The 27,086-nt window shown below is 49.9% G+C and overlaps 3 protein-coding genes across 8 annotated transcripts in view; 2 read left to right on the forward strand and 1 right to left on the reverse strand.

Moving 5' to 3' along the window:
- The window catches only part of CAMKK1 (calcium/calmodulin dependent protein kinase kinase 1), a 105,866-nt gene extending 99,645 nt beyond the window's left edge, over nucleotides 1-6,221 (forward strand). For 4 of the 5 annotated variants that reach the window (XM_042791418.1, XM_032993681.2, XM_032993682.2 and 1 more), the window contains 2 exons: nucleotides 1,492-1,539; nucleotides 4,625-6,221. In XM_042791418.1, the coding sequence (XP_042647352.1) occupies nucleotides 1,492-1,539; nucleotides 4,625-4,697 (121 nt within the window). In that variant the 3' untranslated portion in view covers nucleotides 4,698-6,221. The remainder of the gene's footprint in view (nucleotides 1-1,491; nucleotides 1,540-4,624) is intronic. The other variant, XM_042791419.1, reaches the window with a different exon arrangement.
- A 12,033-nt stretch (nucleotides 6,222-18,254) lies between these two features.
- MIS12 (MIS12 kinetochore complex component) lies at nucleotides 18,255-20,326 on the reverse strand. The gene has a single exon (XM_042791857.1). It carries the CDS (start codon nucleotides 20,031-20,033, stop codon nucleotides 19,401-19,403), a length of 633 nt encoding a protein of 210 aa, XP_042647791.1. The 5' UTR covers nucleotides 20,034-20,326; the 3' UTR covers nucleotides 18,255-19,400.
- Nucleotides 20,327-20,495: 169 nt separating this feature from the next.
- Nucleotides 20,496-26,360, forward strand: DERL2 (derlin 2). 2 transcript variants are annotated; one of them, XM_042791424.1, is made up of 8 exons: nucleotides 20,496-20,656; nucleotides 21,068-21,133; nucleotides 21,406-21,479; nucleotides 21,927-22,020; nucleotides 22,557-22,752; nucleotides 23,290-23,380; nucleotides 23,675-23,744; nucleotides 25,443-25,518. In XM_042791424.1, exons 1-7 carry the CDS (start codon nucleotides 20,564-20,566, stop codon nucleotides 23,709-23,711), a joined length of 651 nt encoding a protein of 216 aa, XP_042647358.1. In that variant the 5' UTR covers nucleotides 20,496-20,563; the 3' UTR covers nucleotides 23,712-23,744; nucleotides 25,443-25,518. The 2 variants fall into 2 exon arrangements, with proteins under 2 accessions (XP_042647358.1, XP_032849594.2); XM_032993703.2 differs by lacking the exon at nucleotides 23,675-23,744 and having other exon boundaries at nucleotides 25,443-26,360.
- Nucleotides 26,361-27,086: the final 726 nt, after the last annotated feature.

Here is a 27,086-nt window from a genome sequence, read left to right on the forward strand (position 1 = left end):
ATTGAGTCAGCACTGGCTTCACCACATTTTATTACTCTCATTTATTGCAACTACTACCTATCAAATTAATTGCTGTGTTTTGACAGACCCAATTTACTTTCCCATTATGGCTGCTATTACTGTTGATGAAATGTGGTTGTCAGCTCCTGTATGGGGGATCAGTCTGTATTTAGAAAGCCTACCCTGTTTCCAACCTTCCCAAAAAGAGAGCAAGAGAGCTGTCACTGCCCTTAGGGCCATACTGTTCATGTAGGCTAGGCACAAGGAAGCCAGGAGGGAGAGGGCGGTAAAAAAATTCTGACCCAGGGCCCCAAGCAGAAACAGCTTCTCCCAAAGCAGTCTGGAGGTACCTGCCTCGTGGGGGCTGTGTGCTGAAGGTCTCAGGGCTCGGTGCCATAGGGCTGCTCAGAAAATAGACTGCAGAGATCCCCCTAGGACAGACAGGTTTACAGCATCATCTTTGACGAGCACTTCTGTCATATCATAAGCCAGTGTTGCCAACAACACCAACATGGTAACTCTAGCCCAGTTCCCAGCAGGGGTGCACTTATTCCTAATAGCTGAGATACTGGTCTGTACGGGTAGGGAGTAGGACATATCCTCTTTAAATTGCTGGAACTCTTGGGACAGTTTATTATACAGAGGGGCCTCTTCAGCCTGTGTCACCTCCTCTGGCAATATTCTAAATCCTTTACTTTTTGGCCGGTCCACTGAATATGGCAAAAAGAGAGAGAAATAAAACCCAAGAAAAGATGATTGATGCACGGTGCAATTGCTCAGCACCTGCAATGTCTGTTGCCAGGGTTTGAGCAGCCACAGTTTGGCTGCAGGTTGGGTTTAAATTTGTCAGATGTTTCCACTAAAGATGCTCCCTTGGTCTCTGCCAGTGCGTGGTGTCTGTCTCTCCCAGGGAGGTTTCACATAGGTACCACACAGATGCTGTCAGAACAGAGTCAAACCTAACCAAAAGCCCTATCAGTTTTCACTGCAGAGAGAAGTGCATGTCTCGTGGGAAGAGCCATGCCCCACGGTGCAGGTAGGTATCCTCATAGTCTGCCCAGGGACTGCGGCACCGACTGCAGCACAGGATTTTCCTCTGGCAAAGACCCACATCACAGCAGGACCCTCCAGAGAGTGGCCCTGTGCTGGTGTGGCTCTGCCCGTGCTGAGCTCAGCCACTGCCGTGACTGTGGTGGGACACAAAACCCCCCAGAGGTGCAGGACATGGCCCAGGAGGGCACAGCTGGACAGCAGCAGCATGCTGGAAGCCATCTGGAGCTCACAGCAGCGGTAGGGGCTGGAGTGGGTTTGTACCAGTGCTCCCAGTGCCCGTCCCTCTCCCTTCCAGGTTGCCAGTGAACGTGACTGATGCCTCATCCTCTATTTCACTCTGCTTGCTGGGCTTGTTAGGTACAGAAATACAAGCTCCTTTGCCTGCTGCCATCATCTTCATGATCACTTTCTTCCTTTGTCTCATTGCTTTGCTCTCAGGGACAGACACCTCTTAAACACATCTGTATATTTGCATCCGTCTTTAAGGTAATTCAGTGTTTGTGTTTCCCCTGGGTGCTGTAAAAGTGTGTGTCCTCTCCTCAGCTTGTGTGATTTGTGTGGTAGTGAGAGCACTCAGCTCCATCCTTCCTTCCTGTAGGAGCAATATTACTGCAGTAATTCTCTGTGTGTGACACTAATGTTTATGTATGTTTTTTTTTTATTATTATTATTTGTGGTCCTTTGGTCTTTTGGCCTTCTTTGAGGAGAGAAGGGTGAAAAAAGCCAGTTGGGCTTTAGCAGGAACTGCTAAACTGGAGGGAATAGCTATGGAATTTGGGAAGGGCTGAGCTTTGTAATTTGGGCTCATGTTTAATATTTAGTGGTTATACAAAAGAAATAGAGCCAGCTCCAGCCACTCCACCATTCCCCTGCGCTTCTGCCTCTGATGCTGCGCTGGGAGGGCTCTGGGCTGACTGAAATCAGCTGCTCTGTGCGCCCCCCCCCCTCAGCCAGGACTTTACATGAAAGCACAGTCTTGTCTGACCGGTTGCACAGACCGTTGTGGGAAGCAGCTGATCCAGTTGATTCTGTCAAATAACACAGCAGCTGCAAACTGTGACAAACTGCTTACAACCATCTCGGTGGGAGGCCTGGGGATGCAGTGCCTAGGCAGGACCCAGCCCTGGCGAGATCCGGGCTGGGCTGAGAGACCAGGGAACCACCACGCACTTCTCAATACCTTTGGGAGCAGGTCCAGGACCCTGGCGCCTCTGGCTGGCCTGGTTTACTGCTCCTGGACAGAGGGCTGAGCTTGAGCCAGGCTGCTGCCCGCTCCAAGTGAGGAAGGACTTGCAGAGATGCTGCACAAATCGTTAGGAGAAGGCAGGCAGGGGAGGGTGGGGACTGCCATGGTGCCATCAGTGACAGCTGGTGCCGCTGCTGCATCTTTCATAGAGAACTTCCATAAAGAGGAAGGGGACTTCAGCCTAGCCTAGGGCAGATTACTGGTGTTTAATGGGGACTCAGTGGAGGAATTAATCACTTACCAGAGGGGAGGGGGGGGTGTGTGTGCTGTGGTTCAGCTCTTTGTAGGATGTCCCACTCCATCCCTGTCCTGTGCTGCCTGTGTTTCTGGAGGAAGTGCTGTGAGGCTCCTTCCTTGCTGGGCACAAAACGCTGTGTAAATACTCAGGGGCTGTGATCTTCCTGCAGCTGCTGTGTTTAACGGCAACGGGGTCTCCTGGCTAATTGCACAGGTCAGGCTTCGCTCACCTGTGGTTTAAAAAACTTAGCAAAAATCCAGTCTTGTTTCTTAAAAAAGAGTTATTTAATGGAGATTGACATTCAGATTCACATTCAGCCACGGCCCTCACAGCACGAGCCCCAGCTCCTGTGCCGACTGCAGAGCCTTGATCTCTGCCGCCTTAGTGCAGCCTGATTTTAGCTGATCTTTGCCACCCTGGGGGTCTCGTGGCAGCCTGTTTTGTGTTGCGCCCCTGCCGCAAGGCGTTTGGAGAGGCAGAGGCTGCTCGGGGGAGCGTTGAATGCAGGTGGGCAGGATGGGCCAGGCAGCTGTGCTGTGCCGGAGAAAGGAGCCTCTGCTGCTGCATGGGGTTATAAATCATTTAAAGAGTGTGATGACAAGCACCGAAGATGAGGCTGTTCCTCAGCCTCCCCTGCAGGGAAACGGTCCGCGCTTCAGGTTTGAGGTCAGGTTTACCGCAGGGCTTTGCTGGAGTGGAGGGAGAAGGGAGCGTGATTTCTGATCGCTTCTGGCTTCTTCAAAAATTGGTATGGATCCGCGTGTACTTCCAGTGTCGTTCGCAGCCAGACAGCAGCCCGGAGCCCCAAACCCGCGCGTCCCCAGCACCGTGTGCTCCCGGCACGTGCAGCAGCACTGCCACCGCCGGGGTGGCTTCTCCTCGCAGGCTGATGCTCCGGCAGCCGGGCTGGCGTGGGTGAGGCCGGGCACCCCGGGAGCCGTGGGTCACATCACCTCCTTTACACTGTGGAGGTCGTCACCTCTTCACCACTGAGAAACAGGCGCCTTGGGTGCGAGTCATCCGCCTGGCGTGGGGTGTTGTGAGTGGCACCTGGAGGTGTCGGGTTTTTTTCCATTCGATCCAGCGACAGCTTTCTGGTCAAATCCGAGTCACGAGCTGTCTTACAGATGGCTGGGCTGGCTGGAGGTGTTGCTCCTCGGGGATCCCCCGGAGTGCAGCACTACTGGGCGCGGGGCTGGTGTGGCTGCCAGCGCAGCTGAGGCTTGGCCCTGGCTTTGCTGATCTGGCCGGCTCAGCTTGGAGCCCGTAAAATCCCCCAGCCCAAGCCGGCAGGAGGCTCCATCAGCCTAAACATCTTGGTTCACTGGGTCAGAGTGATGCCCTGAGCAGCTCTGAGCCTGCCCTCCCCACTGGCGTGTCCCGTCCCACCACAGCAAAGCTCAGGTTGTCTACGTAGGAAGATACTGAAAATTAAGAGCAGGGGATCAGGCTTGAAGGTATCGTGGTGTATGTACAATGCAAGTAAGTTACCTCGCCTGTGGTTTGGGGGCCGCTGATCTCACATGCTGGAGTGATTTCGGGGACCAAACTCACAGAAACTGAAATTAAAAAGCTCTTGTGTGGGGAAGACTGGGTTCTGTAGAAGCATTCTGATTTTACTGCTATTTACAGCAGGACTTTGGAGAAGCAGTGACGGTATCGAGCCACCGCTCTGATCGTTTTGAAAAAAAAAAAAAAAAATTCAGATGAAAGAAAAGCAAACCACAACTCCCCAGATACAAACTAGATAATTTGGAAACATTGCTGCTGGTCTGCAAGACTTTCTCCAAGAACCAGGTACCTCCTCGTGATGCTGCAGCCAGGAGAAGGGCATCCAGGGAGGTGCAAAGCTTCAGGGTGCAGAGACCAAGCAAGTGTGTCGGCACAAGTTGCACAGCGCTGCAGCGCATCCAGCTGGGATACTGCTGAGCTGCCTACGTGGTACCAGCACACCAGGCTGGTTCTTTCTATTCCCTTTTAATATTGATGTCGTTGACCTCGGTTGCCTGTTGGAAAAACCACCCTCCGCTTTATTTCTTGCATTGCTGTGTGCCTATAATCTCTTTATTTCCTTGCCATTCATGTAGAAAACAAGGGAGCAGAGAAGGAGGCCGGGACCCGGAGCTGCCCGACGTGTGTGAAGACGAAGCCACGTCCTGAAGCCTGTCGCAGGCTGGTCGCTCACGTGCTGCTGCTGTTGTACCCATCATGGTGTTGTCTAGCACACATCTGCCCTCATCACCGAGTCCAGGGCCTGAAAAGCAAAGGGGGGGGGGGGTGGGGGGGGGGGAAAAAAAAAAAAAAAAAAAAAAAATTCCAAAACGGACCAAGCCAGAAAACCAGGAAAGAGAAACAGAGCGGCCGTAAGGAGAAGAGCGAGTCCTCGGGCAGCGCGGCTGGCGGAGGGCTGGCTCGGCCTCGGGGGCGGCTGCGTCCCTCGTGCAAGGTGTCCGTGCGCTCCTCCGTGTGTGCCTTGCTCTCCACTTGTGCTTCACGTGTGGGCTTTGTAGTTGGGTGTCTCGGCCGAGGAATGTGGTTTTTATTTGTAACGCAGCAAACCAAACGTCGTCTCATGGGCCGTTTGCCCCGGAGACTTTTTCCTTGCTTTTTTGCATTCTCTATTTCAAGCATCAGGAAAAAAAAAAAAAAAAATTACATTGGAGACAGGTTTTATATCAGAGGGCAACTGTTTTATTTAATACATGCGTCAAGCACTTCTGTATATCAGGACGCAGCCCTGCTTCTGTTGGAGCTGATGGCAAAATTTCTTTGGATACCAGTTAAATGAGGATGAGATCTTGCTTTTGGAGTGGACGCTCTCACTCTCTATGCCTTTCTCTCTTCTTTTTTTTCCTTCTCTCCTTATCCCTCGGTTTTGCACGGTGTAAATCCTGCCACCGTCGATGGCTTTAGGCAGGGCGGCGTCGTTAAATAGAAGAACCACGCGATATTCCCTGTAACGTGCCCTGAGCCTTTGAACGTGGTAGGGCTCTGGAGTGCTGGGATGTGCTGTTACCCGGGAGGGCCCGGTGCCTCGGGCACATCTGCGGAGCCTGTGCGCACAGGCCTTGTGTTCAAAGCTCAAAAGAAGTGGCAGGTTTGGGGTTATTTTATTTAAGAGTGACTTCCTTTCCCTCACTCAGCTCTTAACTCTTTTAAAACTGTGTACCTGATGCTTTTAAACTCTAAATTTCTTGAAAAATGCCCCAAACTGGGAGAGCTCCCTAGGATGGAAAATGTTGAGGGAGGATTTTTAGACTAAGGAAAGCTACAGAACACAAATGAGATCAAAACTTGATCTTTTGGTTTTTAAGGCTTTAATTTTTAATTTTATTTTAAGATTGTAATTTTTATGCACGTGCTGATGCTGCTATTTTATCCATAGATTGCTTCTAAATTTGGGATTAGAAGCTTCATCTCTACAGTTTGACAACAGGTGAGAGATTGCACTTAAAAGGGCAAATGCAGCTATTTCAGTGGCTGTTGACTGTACAGACTGTGTGTATAATCAGGAATTTCACTCTTGCACTCGGAGAGTAAAAACCAGTGACATGAATCCATCAAAATATATGTCAATATTTCCCTTGAGCTTTAGGGGGTCTGAACATGCCCCTGGGAAGCCAATGGGATTGGATTCTTATTTTATAGTACTTAAATAAAGGACACAATTAAATTTGGTTCCTACACAATCTTCCTGTCTTCTTTTAGGTTAATCCTGAGGGCTTGGGACTTTGTTCCCTAATTTTTCGTGCGAGGGGATACGTGTCTGAGTGTTGGGGGTAGTGACTGGTGTGCTGGTGCTCCCGTTTTGTTTCCTGCTGTCTAGTTTGGTGGTTCCCAGTGTTTTCGCAGCTGAACTTCGCTGCCAGTCCCCAGCCTGCCGCCTCCCCTCGCTCGTCGTCGGCCGCCTGCGCTGGGATGCCCAGAAGCAGTGGCCAGCCTGGGCTGTGCCCCACATCTTGCCCCTAAATAGTGGCAAATTGGGAAATAATAGTGCAGCTAATGTATTTTATTAAGGAGACCTTTAATTTTTAAAGCAGGCAAAGGCGTTCGAACCTCTAAAGGTTACTGCTCTGGGTCTGTGCTCTGCAGCGCTCGCATCCCGGTGGTGAATCCCGCCTGCATTTGTGCAGGAGTGAAAAGGGAGCGGGGGGCTTGGGAAGGCTCAGAGCGGAGAGGGGGGAGCTCTGCAAATGGCAGGGGGAGGGACTGGCCGGGAGCACCCGCTGCCTGCAGAGGGGACGGCCTGGGGGTGCAGACTGGTCTGTGCTGGGCACAAAGCGCGGGGGTGCCACCACCCCGTCCCGCGGGGCTCCCGGCACCGAGCTGAGCGGCCCCGGGGAGACGGCGGGAGCAAACTGCCTGCCCTCCAGTTTGCGGGGAAAAGGGGCTCTTCTCCCCCCAGCTGGTGTCCCCGAGGGAAGCCCCCGGCCCACGCAGGGGGTGACCTCGGGACAAGGACACAGCTCGGGAAATCGCCTTACCCGGGGAGAAAAGGGAGTGATCCTTATCCCCGTGGGACTTGTGGGGTCTGAGCAATACTCGCGTCATGCTCAAATTGCTCTAAGACTGCGAGCACAGGGTTATTCATTGTATTTTTTATATATATAGTAAGAATAATTTGCTAATCCAGTCAGTTATTGGGGTTATTCTCATAAAGCCCAAGGGGGTGGGAGCGAGCGGGGCAAGGCTGCTGGAGGGCTGTCCTCAGCTTCTGTTAATGCAACTAAACTAATCATAATTTACAAATCAGCTCTCTGTTGTGTTCCTTTAGTGGTAGCTAAAGTGTCGCTTTGGTTTTAAAGTGGAATGGGGGGAATGTTGAGGGGTTTTTTTATATTTATCCCAAAATCTACTTTGAAAAATTTGCCCTTTCAGCTGAAACAAATCCTTCTGAAGCTGTTTCCACAGGTCCAAAAAGCATCCAGAGTTGTACAGCTGAACTTGTGTCATATCTTGTTTCTTCAGCAAATCTGCCAGTCTTGGGGGTCTTTCCTTTATACTTCCAGAAATCACCCATATCGCGTCACAGGCAGCAGCCTGAAAACTTAATACATGAAGTGAAATGAGAAAGGCTCACTAGCAGCGAGAGAAACACTCAGGTTTATTTAAAGGCTTGGTAGGACTCCTGCAAAAATACGCTCTGCTTCTTGTGTAGCTGAAATGAAATCCTTGCTTGTCTATGTGCACGTTAAAGCAGCTCGGAGCAATGCTATTTCAGCTCTGAAGAAAGGAAGAGATTAAAGAGGTAGTATTTATTTGAAAATAAAGATCTCTGCCAAGCCAGCCCTTTTATCTGTTCAGGAAAGTCATTCTCTTTAGCTGCATGGCTGAGTATTTGTCTCGCTTCTCTCTGTGAACGAGGGGCTGGGGTTTGGTGTGGCAGGGCTCCTCGGAGCAGCAAGGGGAGCTGGCGTAGGGGAGCTCTGGTGCTTTGCTACCTACTCTTGTTTTTCCCCTACAAATCTTCAGTTCCCTGCGCCAGTCACAGAGCACCAGCATCCTGTGAGAAGAGAGAACGGGGATGCTCCTGACGGCGATTGCTGGGCTCTGCATCCCGGGAGGGCTCCTCTTTCCCCACCACGTGATGTCACGGGCCGCTCGGGCCACCTTTGGTTGGATTTTCCACCTTGGGGCTGGGCCCAGATCGAGAGACCTTGAAGGAAATTTCTCTTTGGGAGAAATTGCACATCTTTCTGATTTCCTGGAGGTAGATTTCTCCCTCTTGCTCAATTAATAGCTCTGGCCCTTCAGTTAGGGAGGTAGTGCTAAGTAAAAACCCTGGTTTAGTCTCTCCTGTCTGGTGCAGAGGAATACTGCAGTGGAGGTCTTTAATCCCATCCTTTGGGCAGGAACGGGTCACTCTGAATGTCACTCTCGCAAATAAATGAGGTTTTCAGCTCTTTAATCGTGTATTGCAGCGTGTGAATGGCTGCATGGATGACGACTCACGGTGTTTATAAAGCCTCCTCCCCCAGCTGTGCCCATGCAGGGGCTCAGCTTCGGGCCGTGCTTTTCCCTGTGCCGCATCTGTGGGAAATCGCAGCGTGGGCAGACGCGGTGTAGCCGCGTGATTTAGCCCTGGAGCAGGAGCAGGTCTGTGGAGCAGGGGTGCAGAGCAGAAAGGGTACCTGTAGTGAGCCTCTGGGTGGGTGTTTCCAGGTTTCTGTGCTGCCAGGGGTTGAAGGGAGACCTGGAAGTTTTGGCTGCGGCACCATCTCCATCGCGATCCGTGCAGGAGCCCGTGCTCACAAGAGAAACTCAATCACCTGCAGCAGTAAGTGTGACTGCGCTGTGATTAGTTCTCCTTTTTTCAGTGCCTTCAGACAGGAGAAGTAAGCTGCACAACAAAAGACTGGGATTTCTGAAAGATCCGGTGCCGCACGTGTCTCTGACATCATTTTGAGGGTGGCTAAGTCGGGCCTGTCCTTTGCTGGTCACGGGGGCATCAGTCACATATCTCATTCGTGTCATGTCTGGGGCCAGGATGGCCGTTGGCTTTTTGCACCTGGCAGGTTAGAGAAATCTTTGACTTTCAGAGCTGAAAGTGCTCCTGGAGCTGCGTGCTGAGGGAGCGCTGCAGGTTCGCAGGCGTGGGGGCTGCAGCCTGCCTCGGGCACCGGCACGGGCTGCTGCCCTCCCCGGGGTGAGACACGTCGGGGGCAGATGGAAAACGGGGCAGCTTTAGGTGTTTTGTGCTTGAGTGTCCCCTGTGATACACCATGGGGGGAACAGTACAGGGTCTCTGGCGAGCCCATTCTACACCTGCTGTCCCCTTGGGCAGGTCTTCACCTCCCCTGCTGCGTTGCCAGAACGTGGCCTCCGAGGCAAACAAAACAGTGCAAAACCCCACTGAGGGAAATACACCCCCAGGTCCTTGCTGCGTGGCGTTGCTAACCCAAGCTGCGTCGTTCAGGGGGTGCTAGGGAGGGTGGTTTCACAAATCCTGCCCTGGAAAATATTCCCGGAGAATAAAAGAGGGAAGGCTGGAGCGGCCAGTGGTCGGGCAGCATCAGGGTTGGTCATGGAAAAGCTGGTTTTGCCTGTGGCTGCATCTCAAGTGAGCCCGGTGGGGGGGGGGGGGGGGGACACACACTGGGTAGCTGCCCCGGGCAAAACAAATTGCAGCTCAGTGAAACGACTCCCAGGATGTGGTTTAGTTCCTCCTTTATTGCCAGACTTGCAGCAGAGAGCTGGTGCAAGGAAGTTTATGTTCCTTCAGCACGGCTCCGTATCCTGAAGCCACCAGCAGCGCTGCGGCGGGGGCTGGAGGAGGTTTTTCTCTGTTTCTGTCATGTGTGGCTGGGGGAGCTCATTTGTTCTCCCCATCTCAGCGCTTTCCCTCTCCTATCTTGCCCCAAAAAAACAGGAACTTTGTCCTGCCAGCCCAGGGGCTTCGTCCCAGCCCCTTAGAGACCCAGGCTCTCCCAAAGGGTCCCGGCTGCCCTCCCTCGTGCTCAGAGCCCCCCATCCCCGCTGGCTGCAGCGAGCAGCATCCCGTAGCAGGTGCTGGGGGATTTCCTACACCAAGCACCACAACCAGGCACACGAGAAGCTATTGCATTGATTGCAAGTCATCCTTTGATGGTGCAGCTAATGCAAGAGCTCCAGAACAAACCCAGCCAGGATTATTGTCTCCCCAGTGTTGTCTCTGGGCAGACTGGCTGTGTAAGTTAGAAGGACCATTGATGGTCTCAGACACCTTCATCAATGATTTCCAGGTGTAGAGCTCACATCTTCAGTGTTTTCCTAGCTGCTCACTGTTATTGTTCTGCTACAGTAAAAGATGGTCCTTGTTCAGGACAGGCGATCTCCCCTTTGTGTCGGATGGATGGCGATAGCAGGAAAGGCTCCTTTGCGCCCCGAGGGGATGGGGATTGCAGGAAATGTAAAAATGTTTCCAAAGGAAGGAGTGTGCTGCAGTGCTGGGGGGCCCTGCTGAGAGCATGAGCCCGTCGGGTGTCCGGCAGGAATCCTGGACACTGGAAAGCAGATAGCAGGGTTTTGTGTATAACTTAGTATAACTTGGTTTGGGTACCAAAGTTCTGCGCTTTACCAGGGCACATTTACAATGTTTGCTGAGCAAAGAGTGAAAGGGATTTCTTTGCTGGCCCAGAGCCTCCTACATGCTCTGATCAGGTCCCTCCCAACCTGAACTGACCTGGATTATCCTGTGGCCCTGGGGCTCTGAGCGCAGCCTCCCGTGGGACCCGGCAGGGAGGGAGCTCGAGAACCAGTCGCTGCCTTTCACCTTCCCTTCCCTGAAGGAAAGCCGTGTCTGCTCAGTGTTGTGGATAGCAGACGCCCAGGCCCTCAGTCAGTAACCACAAGCCATCAGTCAAAGCGTTCCAAAAAAACGTAATTCAAGAAAAAATAACTTACAGCTTTTGAAGATAGAATTTGGATCCTCTGTGCCGTAATTTTGCTGCTGTTTCTGATTTATAGGCCTGTTCTGTTAGTGTTTAAGTCTCTTGTTATACTTGATGTGAAATATATGACTCTGTATGTACTCTGCTATAATTCAGGCATGATGTATATGCACTCAGTACTGTAATGGCATGTGGCTGTTACACTGTAAATATGTACCATGAATAGAGAGGCTATTTTTTGCATGCTTTTGTACTCTAGAACTGAAGAGAAAATGGCAATAAAGTCCACAGAAATGACACTCGGTGTAAGTGCAGTTCCTGACGCGGTGCTCGCTGCTGGCTCTCGCTTGCTCTCTGCTGTTCAAGCCCTCTCTGTGCTTTTAGCTACAGCAAAGAGAGGCTTCCAGGGCTTCCACCACCCCTCTTGCTCCTGCCCTTTCCCCACTGGGCTTTTCCCTGGACAAAGAGGCTCAGGAGCCCGTTGTGCTTTGGCACCACATCACCAGCCGTTACAGCATCTTGCTGCAACGTGACCTATGAAGTTGTTTTAATTGTATTTGCTTCTAAAAAAATATGCGATTTGCTTTGAAAAGGGGTTGGCCTGGGCTAGAGCTAACTCAGCACGGTTGTGTAAACCACAGAAATTCCTGGGCTCGGCTGGTGCCGCCGGGCAGGACCAGCTGGCTGAGCCCACGGTGCTCCAGGGACCTTCCTCCAGGTGAGGCACTGCGCTGGACTTGCTCTTATAACACCTAAAAAAAAAAAAAAAAAAAAAACAACGAAGAAATAGGTGAAGACATCTATCTCATCACCTGTCATTAATGTTGTGCCCAAGCAGACACACAATGGGCCCAATAACTGCTGATGCGGAGCACAGCCGTTAATTCACGTGTATAAAAATTGCGAGCACCCTCTGAGCCTGAGCGTGAGGGACCCGAGCTACGCCGTACGTACAGTGAGCAGGCTCTGGGGTCCGGGCTGTTCACTGAGATGTCCTGGGCTTTATCAGTTCTCCTGACACCTTCGCTGCCCGTTCCCCAGCACCGCAGCGAGCTGCCCGGGAGGAACCGAGTCCCCCTGAACCCCAGGGAAGAGCTGGGCTGCGTGGCCCCTCGGGCAGCTCATCGCTGGGGGGCACCGCACGCGCTCCCTTTGGTTAAGCAAACCAGACTCTGCTTCCCCTTCCCATGAGCTGTTTTTTTTTTTTTGACTTCACGGTCAGGGGACACAGATAGGGAAACTAAAACCTTTCTGACCAGGGATGATCTCACACGGAGGTCCAAGCCCATGGTAGTGACCAGACAGCAGAAAAATAAAAGATTTGGAAGCCCTGTAGCCTGAAGTGTGTTCTTCCAATAGAGCAGGGCTGTTTGCTGTTGTGTTGCCAGGAGGGGATGCGCTGGGAGGGGGGTGAAAGCTCAGTTTCGCCAGACGAACATTGTTTCTCGATGCTTCAGCAAAGTCTCCAAGCGTGGGTATAGCTTTGGAAATCCCTTTGGAAATCTCTGGGTTGGCAATGAGGACGGGCGGCTGCGTCTTTCCCAAAATCACGGCAGGAAGGGCCGGGGCTCGGGGGCTGCCAGGGGCAGGGGCTGACTCGACACTGGAAAGGAGGGGACGTGCTCCATCACCAGCTCCTGCGGCCTCAAGGCAGCTCCTGAGCATCACTTTAAACTTATATCCTCCTTTTCCCCCCCCCCCCAAGTTGGGTTTCCTAGTTTGGTTCTGGCACACCAACGTAAAATTAGTGACCGAAGAGCTGAAACCCCCTTTGGGGCCGGGACACTCAGCGCCGCCGCGATCCCGGCCGGCCGAGCCTCCGCAGGTGGGGAAGGGACCGCGTCACTTTGTGCTATCGGAAAAGCGATTTGTCTGATAAGCCCAGAAAAACATGCCCAGATGTGCCCCAGTGCCATAGCAACGGGGCTGAACCCGGCGCAGCCAGCGCCGCGAAAGGAAGGAAAACCGCTCCGTAAGAGGGACCGGCAGCGGCTCGGATGTGCAAACAGGGACATCGAGGACTCATTAATGCACAAACACTTTTGCTGGATTCATGCTCTCACCCACGCCCGGGGGATTAATACCCCAGCGTTTTGCCAGGGAGTAAATAAAACACTGAAGTCACATAATTGCTCGTTCCCCGGGGATGCGGTGTCCTGGTCCTACCTCAGTGGGTCACATCCCTGCCACCATCACCCATCCAGCCCCGAGGAGGTCGGTGACCTGTCCCAGGCCAGTAAATGCCCCCAGGGTTTATGGCCATTTTAGAATTTTGCTGGGGGTTCAATTTGGGGGTTGATCCGGCCAGGTGAATGGCTTGAAAGCGGCTCTCCCTCATTCTCTTTTACATGAATTGTGTTTCAAAATAGACTTCTCAAGGAGTAAATTATAATTTAGTGCTTATTATAATATTCATTAAGAGCTGACTTCTTCTATAGCGTTATACCAAATACTAATTACTAGAAATTAAGGTGACAGGAGGGAATAATATTCTGAGTTGTGTAAGTAGGAGTAATAGCAGCCCAAGAGGGATAAGAGAGGCAAAGCAGAGGGAGAATTTCCTTTCTATGGGGAAAAGAAAGGTAATAAAATCCCCAGAAGCTGGCGAATGGGAGCCACGGCTGCCCGGGCAGAGGGTGAGCAGTGAGGTGCTGGGAGCAAAGGGACAAAAATATCGGGGCTGCTGGTGGGTGCAGGGGCACCAAGGAGAGGAGTCGCAGGGGTGGGACCTTTGGGTCCAAAGTGTCCAGTTTTGGGGCATCGCTGCCTGGCAGGATCCATACAGGGAAATCAGCCCAAAGGCTGAATCTTGCCTTGACACTGTCTCTAGTTTGTTTACTTAGATTATTATTTTTTTTCTCCTCTTCAGGCTAAAATTCAATTTCCTGTGATGATTTCCAACAAAAGACGGGAAGACGTTTCTGCTGGCTCTGATATTAGATGTCGGTGCGCGTGCTTAGGAGCTGCAGGGTCGGGTAAGCAGAGGCTGCCCAGGCTTTGGGCACGGAGTGGCTCCAAACGGGTGGTGGTTTTAAAGCAAAAGCCTGAGTCCTTAGTCACAGCCCAGGTGGAGCTACACCAACCTCTGAATCACATTTTGTCGTGCACCGAGCTGCGTGGCCACCTCCAAGGCTTCCTTCCAGCACAGACCGTGTAACCATGTGGTTTAATGGATTGAGGGGCACATGAAAGTGATCCCCTTATTGCCAAACATTTCCAGGATTTGTCCTTTTGGCTCTTTGAGTAGGAAAAAGCCACTTACCATGTTCTTTTCTAAAGCAATTTCCAGAGAGGTCTGGCAAACACGGCGAGGAGCTGCCAGCACCAAGCCCTGACCAGGTTTCTTCACTTGAGTAAATCAACGTTTTGCTGCTAATGCGATCTGAACGCCCATTTTCTGTGCCCCATTTATTTTAACGCAGGGGCTGGGGTGCAGGGGGAGGCAGCACCAGGGCAGCCCTCCAGGAACCCCACCGAGGCGCTCAGCCCCTTCGCTCCCATCCGATTTTGCAGTGTGTGCTGTGCAAACGCACGGGGGGAGCGCGGCGGCTGGGATAACTCGCAGCCCCCGCCTGTCTCCCTGCATCCCTGCCTATCGACCTCTGATTTTTTTTTTTCTTTTTGGCAGAGAAGGTTTCTCAGGGCTGTGTTTTGGGAAGGGGGATGCTCTTGCTTAGTCTGGGCCAGCCAAAATCCCTATGAAAGAAAATTTCTTGGCACAATAGGGTTTTTTTTTCATCATTATAAGGGGGTGATGGTGCATGAGCAGCTCCTCCCTGCCTTGCTGGTCCCTCCAGCCCTGCTGTGGGACAGGGATGGGGACGGGATGGGGACAGCAGCCCCCAGCCCCCACGGGACTGTGGGCGAGGGAGGGAGGGAGCTGACCCGCTGGCAGCTTGAGGTGAAGCAATTAAAGTATGTGGCTGCCACTGGCATTTCCTGCCTGTAATTAAAGCTTTTAACGAGGAGGCAGATGGTAACTCCCCCCTGGCCCCAGGCTGGCATTCTGCCAGGTGTGTGTTTATTCACAGCTGCTAATTACACCATCATTTAGTGTATACATTGAGGAGGGCTGCATCGCCTCGCCTGGCCCCCGAGAACTCAAATTGGCTGTGAACGCTTCAAAAAATTTCTTAATTTTATTTACATTTTTCCCCCGTTGCATCAGGAACTGAACCCTCGGGGACAATTGCATTTAAGGGACACCACCACCCCTGGGACACGATGCTGGTTCCTGGTTCCTTCCCCGCTGCACCCAACGCCCTCCTCCACGCACCGGGGCTGCAAACCCGGCTGCAGCTCCTCCCCTCAGCCGGCGTGAGATTTTTATTCCCCGGGGTGAATTTTGAGGAAACCCTGACGGGCCCGGTGGCCGCAGCGGGGCTCGAAGCCTTTCCCCATCCCGACGGCGGATCCGGCTACTGGGATGTGTCAGCCCCGATGAGCTTCGGGGCTCCCGTGTGTCCCTGGACCAGGTGTGTGTTATCCTGGTAAGAAAATCTCTAGCTTTGTTCCCCTTAGACCTCCGCTCTGCTGCTGGCGCGTTTATTGGGCCAAGCACGCTACAGGAAGGCTGTTTTCCCTCTACAAAAGGCTCTTGGTAACGTTTTATAACAGCTGGTTATGTTTTTTACACTGGGTCTTATCAAGTACCTCGCTCCCAGCTCTTCGAATCTTCCAGCTCTGCGCAATCATCTAGAGAAAATGAGCATTAAAATCAGCCACGTGGAAGTTTTCCCCTTTCTTTAAAAGCCAGTGCCCGGTCCCGCTCCTGCAGCAGCCGGGTGCCGTCCTGCCTCTGCCTGCCTCGCCCCTCTGCCGCTGTCACCCGTGGGACGTGGCCGTCGCCGCTCCCACGCACTGAATCGGCCTCCGCAGGGACGGGAGCCCGTGGACAGCGGGACAAGGACGGACGGAGAGGCCACTGGGGATGGAGGAGTTGGGGTATGATGAGCTGCTCACCGGCGTCGGGACCTCGAGGGGCCCCACGAACGCGTGAGCACGATTCGGGGCTGGGGAAGCCCCTCCGCTACCATTGGAACCGGCAGCAGCGGGTGACGCTGGAAAAAAAAAAAAAATAAGGGTGCCTGAGGGTGTGAGGTGACCCGGGGGGGCTGCCCGAGGCTCTGGGGGCTTCCCTGGCAATTGGGGATTTGGGCAGTGGGCGTTGGCAGGATAACGAGCTTCGGCAAAACTGGTTGCCCAAGAGTGGAGGATGCTGGCCATAGGCATCTCCCGTGTCATCCTCTGGAGCATCAGGAATTCATTTATTTTAAAATATTTCATTATGATGGCTCTAATGACAGGAGCGTGGGTGGCAGGAGGGCGTTTTGGGGAGCAGGTAGGGAGGGGTGCTGGCGGGAGGGCGCGAGGCCGAGCGGGTCGCTGGGCTCCCCACGCCAGGCAGGGCCGAGCGTTTGCTGTCAGACTGACTTATTTGAGAGGGCGGCCCGTCTGGCGTTACGGGGGGATCCGGCTGTAGCAAACACACGGAAATCACAACACAAGCGCTGTGTCGAGGTTGCAGTGTCCAGGCGAATCCCAGTCTGACCAGCAGGCCCAGCACTGCTGCTCGCCCGGCGCTCCGGTTGTGGAGAAGGCGCTGGAGAAGAGCTCGGCGCCGTGCGAGCTGCCTGGTCGGCAGAGGAGGGAGCGCAGAGGTCTCAGCACAAGTTGGAATAATTCCTCTTTAAAGGCACGCGCGGCCCCAGGGTGTATGACCGCTGGGTGGCCTGAGCCCAGGCTCTCACGGCTCGTCGCGCCCAGAGAAAAGCGTCTCCTGCTCATTAAGGGTAAAACCCTTAATGCTGGGGGGCACCCGGGTTTGGGGGCGCGGGGGCGGGAGCCCCCACGGCAGGGCCGGGCTGTGCTGCTGGTGTGGGCTGGGGCAGCGGTTTTGGCAGCGGCATTAAGGCGAGCCCCCGGGAGCGTCACCCTCCCTCCGCAAAAGCTTCTGCTGTAGCCATGCCATTCTATTTAGCCGTGACATTTTATTCTTTAAAGAAGGACTTTCAGTGCTTATTTGAATTGCATAGGTAAGCACTTTGGAAACTAGCGTTATTCCCTCTCACAAAACAATTGTTCTGCAATATGCTGCCACCACGTTACTGAACTGTGCTGGGTGAGACTTTTGATGACTCCTCGGGAAGGATTATATTTGGCAACACCCTTCTCTGTGTATCTGCCCCCTCCTCCCTCCCCAGTTAAAGACTTTTATTCTTAAAAATGATTTTGTGAACAAAAACGAATAGGAGAAATCAGGTTACAGTATTGTAATGGCAGTTGAATTTCAGGAGCTGCTATGCCCAGAGGGGTCATGGCAAAGTTCCTTTTTTCCTTCACCGATCTGCTCTTCTCTGCAAGTCATTTATTTCCACTAAACAGTTTTGTCATCAGAGCATCAGCGTTTAATTGCAGCTGAAGAGAGGCCTAAACAAATTGCTCAGTGTAGTAAATGTCCTAGTGAGACCCTCTAGTCCCTATAAACGGCTCTTACCCGTTCATATTAATGATTTATTCATACACCAAAACACCCCCACCCCCTCTTTTTCCGAAGCAAATACCTTCCAAGCTCTAATTCAACCCGAGAAGTCAGGTCTGCCCCTAACGCGCCGGCGCCAGTGCCGCCAAGCGCCCGCGTGGGAAGCCCTGCACCGGCGGGACGCTGCCCGGGGTCTTTCCCACCACTTCTTCCTCCTCTTTATTTCTAACACAAGGTTACATCCGATACAAGAGAATTTGGAGGACTTCAACGACCGTATCGCGACGTTACGTGGCTCGGACAGCGCCCGGAGGAGCGGCAGCAGCGGGTGGTTTCCTCCCACTTTGTGAAATTCCCGCTTGTAGCTCTCGTGTGGAAACGCTCACGGGCTCTTCAGGGTCAAGTTACCGTTTCTTAGTAGATTTTTCAAATGCTGTTCTTTACAATTTAGCATTAAATAAAACACCGTCTACATATTTGTATTCAGTTTCCAGAGCAGTGGCTGCTTCATTTCTACAACAAGGCTGAGGGCAACAGTATAAAACGAAGACGCGCTTTTCCAGCAAAATTATCTACAGCGGACATTGTACTAATCATGACATTTTTCTGCTCTTCAAACTTCAAGTTGGATAATATCAGATAGCTTTTAAGTCATTAAGTTGTTTCCTAAGCAACTTAATTTTGTCCGGACTCCCTGGATTTCCCCGCGCTCCCTGCCGCCGTCTGGAGCTCAGCGTCCGGTGTTTCCCCGCAGAGGGTCTCCAGCGCCAGCCACCCTCCAGCGCAACGCATGGGAGAACAGACTCATTTTACCAGGCTGATTCTGCTTCAGAGGTCGGGGAAGAAAGAATTGCAAAGGGTATTTTATGCTTTTAATACATTTTTTTTTTATTGCAGTAACCTCTAAATTATTCATAAGCTTAATGACTTTCAAACATCTACACTAGTAAAGCAGAAATTAGTACTGATATTTCATGATACGTCTGTACAGGAGATTCAAAACCTGCTGAGGCCACGGGAAAGATGCGCAGAGATGGTGATGTATTTCGAATCAAGTACAGCTGGAATAAGCTTAATTAAGTGACTTCAAAGAACTCAAGCGTATCAGTCAGCATGCACAACACTTTCACAGGAAAATCTCATTAAGCACAAATAAAATTAACTTTGCTATTTAATAGAAAGAGGACAACAAAAATAAAACTGAAGAAATAAAATATATACATATAAAGCAACATAAAGCTAAATTAGGACAAGGTGATCAAGTTGCTCATTTCCTCCAGTGGCTTCTGTATTGTCGGCCTGTGGAGCAGCACCCGCACCCTGCTTAACGAAAACACAGGCCGCCTCTTTGCAAACGCACGCGGAGCGGTAACCAACCCTGACATTTCAGAACTTGGGTTGAAATTCAGTATTGATGCAAACAGAGCTGTTTCTCCTCAGAACCTGGACAACAGCGTCACCATCTCACTCTTCCCCGTGCAGTTCCCAGTCGTTGGCTCCCAGGACGCAGGGAACGGCGCCGCGGCCTCGGCGAGGCGCTGCCCGCGCAGCGCAGCTCCCCCGGGCGCCCGCTCAACCTCCCCACATCCCGACAGGGGCATCTGCTCGCCCCCCCAACAGCGTCAGGCTGGAAACGCGCTCACACATCCTTACAGCTCTCACTGAGATGATCTTCTCTTTTTTTTTTTTTGTTTAAAAAAATAATCCTTAAAATAAACAAATGCTCTGTGGTGTTCAAAGTTAACGTTCTTAAGGTCTGAAAGGTACCTGCACAGCCAGGTTAAGCAGCCCCAGATTTATTCCCAAACACCAGTTTCAGAGATACATTTTATAGTTTTTCTCCCCTGCTTCCCCAGGAAGGCGCTCAGTGGGTGCAAACTGACACAGTTCAACAGTTTTTAGTCTAGAACCTGACAGGATTGGAGTCAGAGATTAGGGAGATGCTTCTGGAAAGATAAGACCCCATCATTTTAAGCACACTGTCTGATTTTTATTGCCTTTTTGGAATTTCCATTACAATAACTGATCATGCTTCTTTATTTTTTTGCTTTTCTCCTCAACGTCTTTCAGCACATCTTGCAGTCTCTTAGCGTTCTGGGTCAAGAAAGCAAAGCTTTCTTTGAAGTTTCCGGTCCCGTGCTCCCTACAGGTATTCTCAAGCCCATCAAACCACTGCAAAATTTTCTCAAGCTCTGCCTGAACAGCCTTCTGCTCTTCCAGTTCTGCTCGCAGCGCCTGCCCAGCAGACGCCTCAGCCCTGTACTGCTTCTGCAGCTGATGGATCTCATCCTGAAGCGCCTCGAGCTGCTCTTTGCTGTAGGGATACTGCTCGTGGACCTTGTCCTCGGGAAGGAGCACGTTCTTAGGGATGTTTAACACCAGCTGCAGAAGCACTTCTTCCATTTTACTGAAGAGTTTGTCAAGGTGCTCCTTCATGAAGAGAAGAAATTTCTCTGTGCTTTTCCGGATTTGTAAGGGGCTGATTTTACAGCCGGGAAACCCGTCCAGTTTCTTCAGGATTACGCTCTCAACCACCAGCATCACTTCGAAGAGGTAGTCCTGGAACGCAATGTAGATGCGTAGCATGCACGTCTGGGGGGTGAAGCCGAAGAACTGGGCTTCGTAGGCCATGGGATTGACCGACATGGTGGCGGACGAAAGCCGGGAAGGGAAAAAAAAGAGAAACGCAGGCCTTGGGGGAGAGAGGCCTTGCTGTAGGCGGGAAGGCCGAGCCCGGAGCTGAGGGGAAGCCGGTTCACACAGGAGGCCCAGCGTAGCCGCAGCCTGCCGCGCCGTTACCCGAGGCGCCGGGGCCGCTCCGCCCGCTCTAGTGTCGCATACCGGGGCCGATGACCGGGGCCAGGCCCTCCCGCCGCCGCTCGCCCACCGGCCGTGCCGCTCCCTCCGCCGCTTCCCGCCTCGTTCGAGCTCCCTCAGGCGAGCAGCCAATCAGCGGCCGCGAGGAGAAACGGACCGCCCAATCAGCGAGCGCTCCAGGCCCCCGCGGGGGCGGGAAAAGAGTGGGGAGCTCGGCCAATGAGAACGCGGCGCCACCGCCCCGGGCGCTGCCGGTGCCGATTGGCTGCGCGGGCGGCGGGCGGTGAGGACGGGGCCGGTGCGCGCAGGCGCCTGGCGGAAGAGGAAGCGGAAGCGGAAGCGGCGCGGGAGGCGCTAAGATGGCGTACCAGACCTTCCGGCAGGAGTACCTGCAGGTGCCGCCCGTTACGCGGGCCTACACCACGGCCTGCGTCCTCACCACTGCCGCCGTGGTGAGTGCGGCAGCCCCGGCCCCGCCGGCTACGCCTCCTCCGGCCCGCGCCTGCGCCAGCCCCGCCTGAGGGCCCGGGGGGGTTTGGGGAGGCGATGGGGCCCGGAAGAAGGGGGGAGCGATGGGGCCCGACAGAGCCGTCGGGGCGCGGAGGATGCCCGGGAGCGGGGATGGGGCTCGCTGGGGCTGTGCCGGCGGGCTGTGTGTGGGGAAAAGCCCTCGGGACCCGCGGAAGGGGTTAGTTCAGGCACATCAGACCCCACGCCGTCCCGCCTCCCCCCAGTGTCTTCCCTCAGGGCCCTTGGATGGGACCCCCCGGGATTTGGCACTGAGGAAGGGGGTTACTTATTTGGGTGTGTGTAGCTTTTTTTCTTAGTGTATTGATCCTATCAAACGTTTTCTTCTCTTTCAGCAATTAGAACTGATCACACCCTTTCAGCTGTATTTCAACCCCGAATTAATATTTAAACACTTTCAAGTAAGTGTTCTCGGAAGCACAGGAGGTTTCTAAGTAAACTGTTGAGTTTGCAAGTGCTCGCTCTCTCGTAATTGAGTGTTACAAATGACCATGACTTTTCATATTGAAGTTATATTTTTAAAAGTCTAATGAAGCTGATCACTGTATCTTAGCGTAAATCTTTGGCTCACTGACTGTGAAGGAGATTTCAGTTACATTGTTACCTGCTTTTGTGTTTAGACAATAAAAACAAGCTGTCATGTTTAAAGTCCTTGTCTTTGTCTTATTTCCAGGTATGGCGGTTAATCACAAACTACTTATTCTTTGGACCAGTTGGCTTTAATTTTTTATTTAACATGATCTTTTTGTATCCTTCATCGAGTTTGTTTTCGTTCCTTGGAAAGCAGAGCTCCAGCGTACAGGCATGTTACCATACGTGCATATAAACAAAGGTTTGGTTCTGCTCCACCGTGAAGTTCCTGGTTGTTTAGCAATGCCAACTTCACTGATGTCATGAATGGACATCCACAGGATTTCTCTCATAAATTGTCAAGATTTTTGCCACTTATTTTTGTGCTGTTAAGACTGTGTTGTACAAGCCTGATTCTTCAGATTGGTCCTGACATACAGGAGAAAACTCCAAGTAACTTTTTTCTCCTGGGTCTGCCCTCTGCTGAAGCACCCAGAGCAAGCCAGTTGATGAAGTAAATTGATACAAAACTTACATCTAAGCTCATGTATAATTGAATCCTTTTCCAGCTGGATCTTTCTTTAAACTCATTTGCAATCAAATTTTCCTGACCTGCAACTTCAGATACCGTTACTGCCGAATGCTTGAAGAAGGCTCTTTTCGAGGTCGGACAGCAGATTTTGTATTTATGTTCCTTTTTGGAGGATTTTTAATGACTGTATCCTTTTTGTATTCCAAACTGATTTAGTGAAGCTAAAGATATGTGAACAAGAACTGAATCCATTATGTTACTTTTATCTTAATTCTTCAGTGATAATATATTTTGTTTGTAGTACAGAGAATAACATTATTTCTTAAGGTAGTTTTGAATGCTTTATTACTGTTGCTTTTAAATACTGGGCTGGTCTTTCAGATTTTTTACTGCTTGACAGGATTATGGAAATGAGGTTATCAGTTAAAAGGAGGCTGCTGGGGTGTGTGATCATGCTTTGACTGTCTAAGAGAAATGCTGTTGTTTCAGTGACTTCATGCTAAATTTATACTTCAAAGGAATTATTCGTGCTGCAGGTAGGTTGACTCCTGCTATGGGTGTTGAATTTGCTCGACAGTAGGTTTGATTGACTTGAACCTGGGAAAACAGAGTGAGCAGTTTTGTGGGAAACATAGGATCGTAAGTTAAACTGTGATATTCTTCTCGTGTTTGACCTCGCAACAATGACTTGGTGAACCATTTTCTTTAACTACCCATCACAGCTTTTTGGTCTGTTTGTGAACTTGGTTTTCTTGGGCCAGGCATTCACAATAATGCTCGTGTATGTATGGAGCCGCAGGAATCCCTATGTCCGTATGAACTTTTTTGGTCTTCTCATCTTTCAAGCTCCATTTCTACCCTGGGTATTGATGGGCTTTTCACTGCTTTTGGGGAACTCCATCATTGTGGATCTCCTGGGTAAGCAATTGCAAGAATCACAAGGATCTGTTCCTGCTGATGTTTTACATAAAACACAAAATGTGGAAAAAATGTCTTTTACTTAGTTCATCTACTATATTTATACTGGGCTTTTCTGATTTCTAAACTTTGTAGCATATTTTTTACTGTAACAAGGATGGAAAGTGCTTCTGATGCTTTGGCTTTTTATTGCTTGGAATCAGACCAGGTACACAGTCTGGCTGTGGGCATCAGACTACTGAAGTAAAATAGCTTATATTACTATTCTTATCAACTTCAATAAAGCCACGACATCAATAAGTTTAATAATGACAAGCAGTTTTCCTTGTATTTATGTCTTTTACTGTAAGCTAAGGTTTTCATCTGATGTCAGCATGCTGTATTTGTATATCTCTTATCATATTTTCTGTGAAAGAATCAATGTGTGTTGTTTTGTTGTTTGTTTGGGGTTTCTTTCTGAAAATTCTAGTGAAGCATTTGAAAGTTATAAAGGACAAGTATTGAAAAATCACCATTTGACTTTTCTTTATATACTAGGCATTGCTGTTGGGCATATATATTTTTTCTTAGAGGATGTCTTCCCCAATCAGCCTGGTGGTGGAAGGCTTCTGAGAACACCGTCTGTTCTGTAAGTGTTGCTGTCTGATTTGCAAAGGATGTAGAAAAGGTGTTTGCATGGAAAACTGTATATAATTCAGTCACATCACTTTCTGGTAAATTAAGGAGTTTGAGACAGAATTGTGGTGTGTCTGTACTTGCTTTTATTTAACTCGTGTTGCCAGACAAGGGAGGGAGGGCTGGTCTTACAGATGCGTAAGTGGGAACTACTTGCCAAGAAGGGCTAAAGGGGTTTTTGTAACGCTTGATTTCTTTGGTAACACTTTTTAGTCTTTGTTAACTGAGTTTTGCCTGTTGGTGGCAGCAAAGATGCATGTCTCTTATTGAGGTGTGAGGAATAAGAAGAGTCTTGCAGTGTACAGACAGTGACTGAGGTATTTAATATATCTAGTATTTTTTTTCATCTGTAAATCATTCTCTTTTTACAACTTTGGCAAAAGACTTCAGTTTTTGTACTACTGAGTGGTGCTACTCCTACTCGGTTCCCCCTTGCGTAGAGTGCTTGTAATTGTCTGTTATGCTGTGCAGCAGCCTGGGTGGGAGATGCTTGCCTAAGCAAAAGCACAGTTGAGACGTGGAAAGTTGAGCTCTGTGAGACTCTTAGAATTACCTAGAGCTGAACTGATTTTTTTTTGCTTGAACTAGCCCTCAGAAACCTGAGTAATTAAAACATCCTGTTCAGACCCATGCTTAGTTTAACTGATAGCAGTGTGATGGGACAAGTACGCTCCATGGATAGTTTATTTCTGTTCATTATTGGCTTTGTCTTCAGCAAGTAATTGTACCAGGTGATGGCTGCAGGAATGGCTGTCCCAGAACAGCTCTACTGGTCACTTTTGTGGGCCTACGCTAATCTAACTTGGCTTTAGCAGCTGAAGGCAGTTTCTGGTGAGGGCTACCTTCGTATAAATATAACTCTAGACAAATTGAGTGTGCAATTACACATGTGCAATAAGGAAATGTGAGATTTCCCGTTTTCACAGAGGGTGTATGCACCCAGCTGTGTGCAGGGGGAATCCCGAGGCTGTTGGAGCAATGCATGCTGTCTCAGTAATTCTCTCCCTCTGAAAAGTGTCAGTCTGTCTTCAGGCTACTTTTTAAATCCTTTTATGTGCCTGTGTTCAGAAGACTGTTTATGATTCTTGTCTGGGTCTAGAATGGTAGATTTTTTTTTTTTTTCTCAAATGCTGTTATTTTCTTTGTCTTAGCTATAATCCTTTAATAGCCCTGGTATATTCTTTTTTTCCTGTTCTGAACACTTCTCTGAAATGGCCCGTCACTCTGGGTGGAGAGGAATAATCCCTTTAGCTATTCTAAGAACTGTGTTGTTCAACACACTGTACTTTTAAGATGTTTTGGATGTAATGATTGCTTGTATGCAGCCTGTGATTTTCTTTGTTGTTTGTGTGTGTTTGTTTTTTCAAAAAAATCTATGATGTTTTTGTTTCTGGATAAACAAATCTACAGAGAGAGAACCTTTGAAACTAGATTTGAGAATTGCAAAATAACTGACAAGATTACGCATGATTTTTGTAATAAATAGGAAACCTGAGCCCCTAATGTTGTCTCAAATGCAGACTCTGGATTTCAAGTCCGCCTGTCGATGCCTGCATCCTGCCTGTGAGATTAAGATCATACTGCCTGTATTTGACTCTTATTTTGGTCCCTTCTCAAGATTTGAAGAGCTCTTAAATATCCCATTCACGTTTTGCTTCCTTATCCTGTCCTGGGAGAACATGCTGGCTATATGAAATTCTGCCTTACACTGGAGGTGGAACTTTCAACTTTCAGCTGAATCTCGTCAGTCTCGGTTGATTTAGGCACATAATTCTAGACGTTCTTCCAGATGGCTTCTAATTGGGGAGCAAGTGTGATGTGGATAAAAATCACCAGTACTTTGGCAGGCTGTTTCTGAGGGAGGACGCTGTTACATGTGCAGAATTTGAGCAGTCTTGGTCTTACTGTGAAACATGTATTCTAAAGGGGAAAAAAAAAAACAAAAACAAACCAAAACAAAACAGAACAAAAAAACAACACCAAAAAAACCCCAAACCAACTCTTCTGTTTTCCAGGAAAGCAATATTTGATACACCAGAAGATGATCCTAATTACAATCCCTTGCCAGAAGAACGACCGGGAGGATTTGCATGGGGAGAAGGTCAGCGCCTCGGAGGCTAATACAAGTCTGTGCCAAAACCCAGTGACAACTGGGAGAGACTGACGTGAATGAAGTACCATACTGGGGACTCTCATTCCCCATCACAGAAAGGACACTTTTTGACAGCTCTCTGGTTTTGAATACAAGCACTTTATGAAATGGCAGTCTAGTCCAAGACACTTCCAGGCTACCAGTGTCTTTCCCAGTCAGGGAATTTGTTGTTGCTGGTAATGAAAATTTTTGGAGCCAAAAACCTAAAACTGGAAACCATTTCCTGTCAACTTTAGTTAACAAGACCTTGAGTACTTCTTTAAAGTGATTTCTAAGGCATTTTTTTGAGCTATTTGATACAGGAAACTCTATGGGAAACTTTACAGGGGACAAAACCAACTTTTTGGGGTTTTAACTCATTTTTTATTCTTGGATAGAACAGCTACAAGATGGTTGAAAGTCTAAGTCCCTATTTCAGTGGCAAAAGGTTTTTTATCTGAGATGCTGTTGTCTCCAGTCGTGTTTGAATTGCAAGAAATACAACATGTAGCATAATGCAGGCTTTTCGCTTTGCCAGTTGGGTTTCTAGAATGTGCCTCTCTGAAAACACTTGCAGGCTGACACTACATTTTGATGGCTTTTCCCCCAAATACTGTGTGTTCAGATGACCAGGTTTGAGTCTGGGTGGCTTGTTGAAGTAGGTAGTTCAACAAAATCCACCCCCACACATGCATACTTCTAACAGTTATTAAATGACTTGGAGCGCTAGGTAAGAAAATTTGTCTGGATTCAGAACTGCTGACATATCTCAGATGGTGAGTGGAATAAAATGTCTTGTGGATCCTTTTTTGTTAATCCTTCGTATAATCCTGTAGTTGTGAGGCAGCTGGTGTGAAAACGGAGGTTGGAAAAAGCAAGTCCCTGATGAGGCATCGTTAAGCTTTTCCCACAAATGTCTCTCACAACTGCTAGGAAACAGGATTGTCTGCTCAAGATGTTAAATTCATGGTCTGTGTATGAAGTTTGTTGCAGGAGGACTGAGTGTCCACCACAGGTCAGTGACACTGAGTGGGACTTAACTTGAAGTTACATTGACTACAAATATCTTTATGAGGAGCCACGTAAGGAATTTGGAGTACAATTCAGCTCTGTAAGATGCTCAGTCACTCCTAAGATGTCATGGACTGTACTGGGTACCTCTTTATTGATTATGTTGTAATAGATAAAAAGAGATAGTTGAAACTACATCTTCCTCCTAAATTTGGGAGGCTAGGCTCACCCTTGACACATGTGATAATCTTGTTTGGTCTCAGATTTTGCTGCTGTTAAAAACTGGCTACAGGTTTTTAACTTGTTTGTAGTCCAGGAGACGAATGTGTGGGGATCTCATGGGGAAGTGCTTTCTCCCGGTGTATTAGATACTGATAAACAAAATTGGTAAGTCCATTTGTATCTGCATTTATCTGTTCGAGGTTGTAAAAACATAAGGGAGTTCTTTTGTTTGTTTGTTTGTTTCCAAAACAGTCTTTAAATCTTGGTGTCCTTGTTGCTTGTTTTCCAAAACAGG

This window comes from Tyto alba, unplaced genomic scaffold (genome assembly GCF_018691265.1).
Source record: "Tyto alba isolate M040663 unplaced genomic scaffold, T.alba_DEE_v4.0 Super-Scaffold_19, whole genome shotgun sequence".
NCBI classification, from domain to species: domain Eukaryota; kingdom Metazoa; phylum Chordata; class Aves; order Strigiformes; family Tytonidae; genus Tyto; species Tyto alba.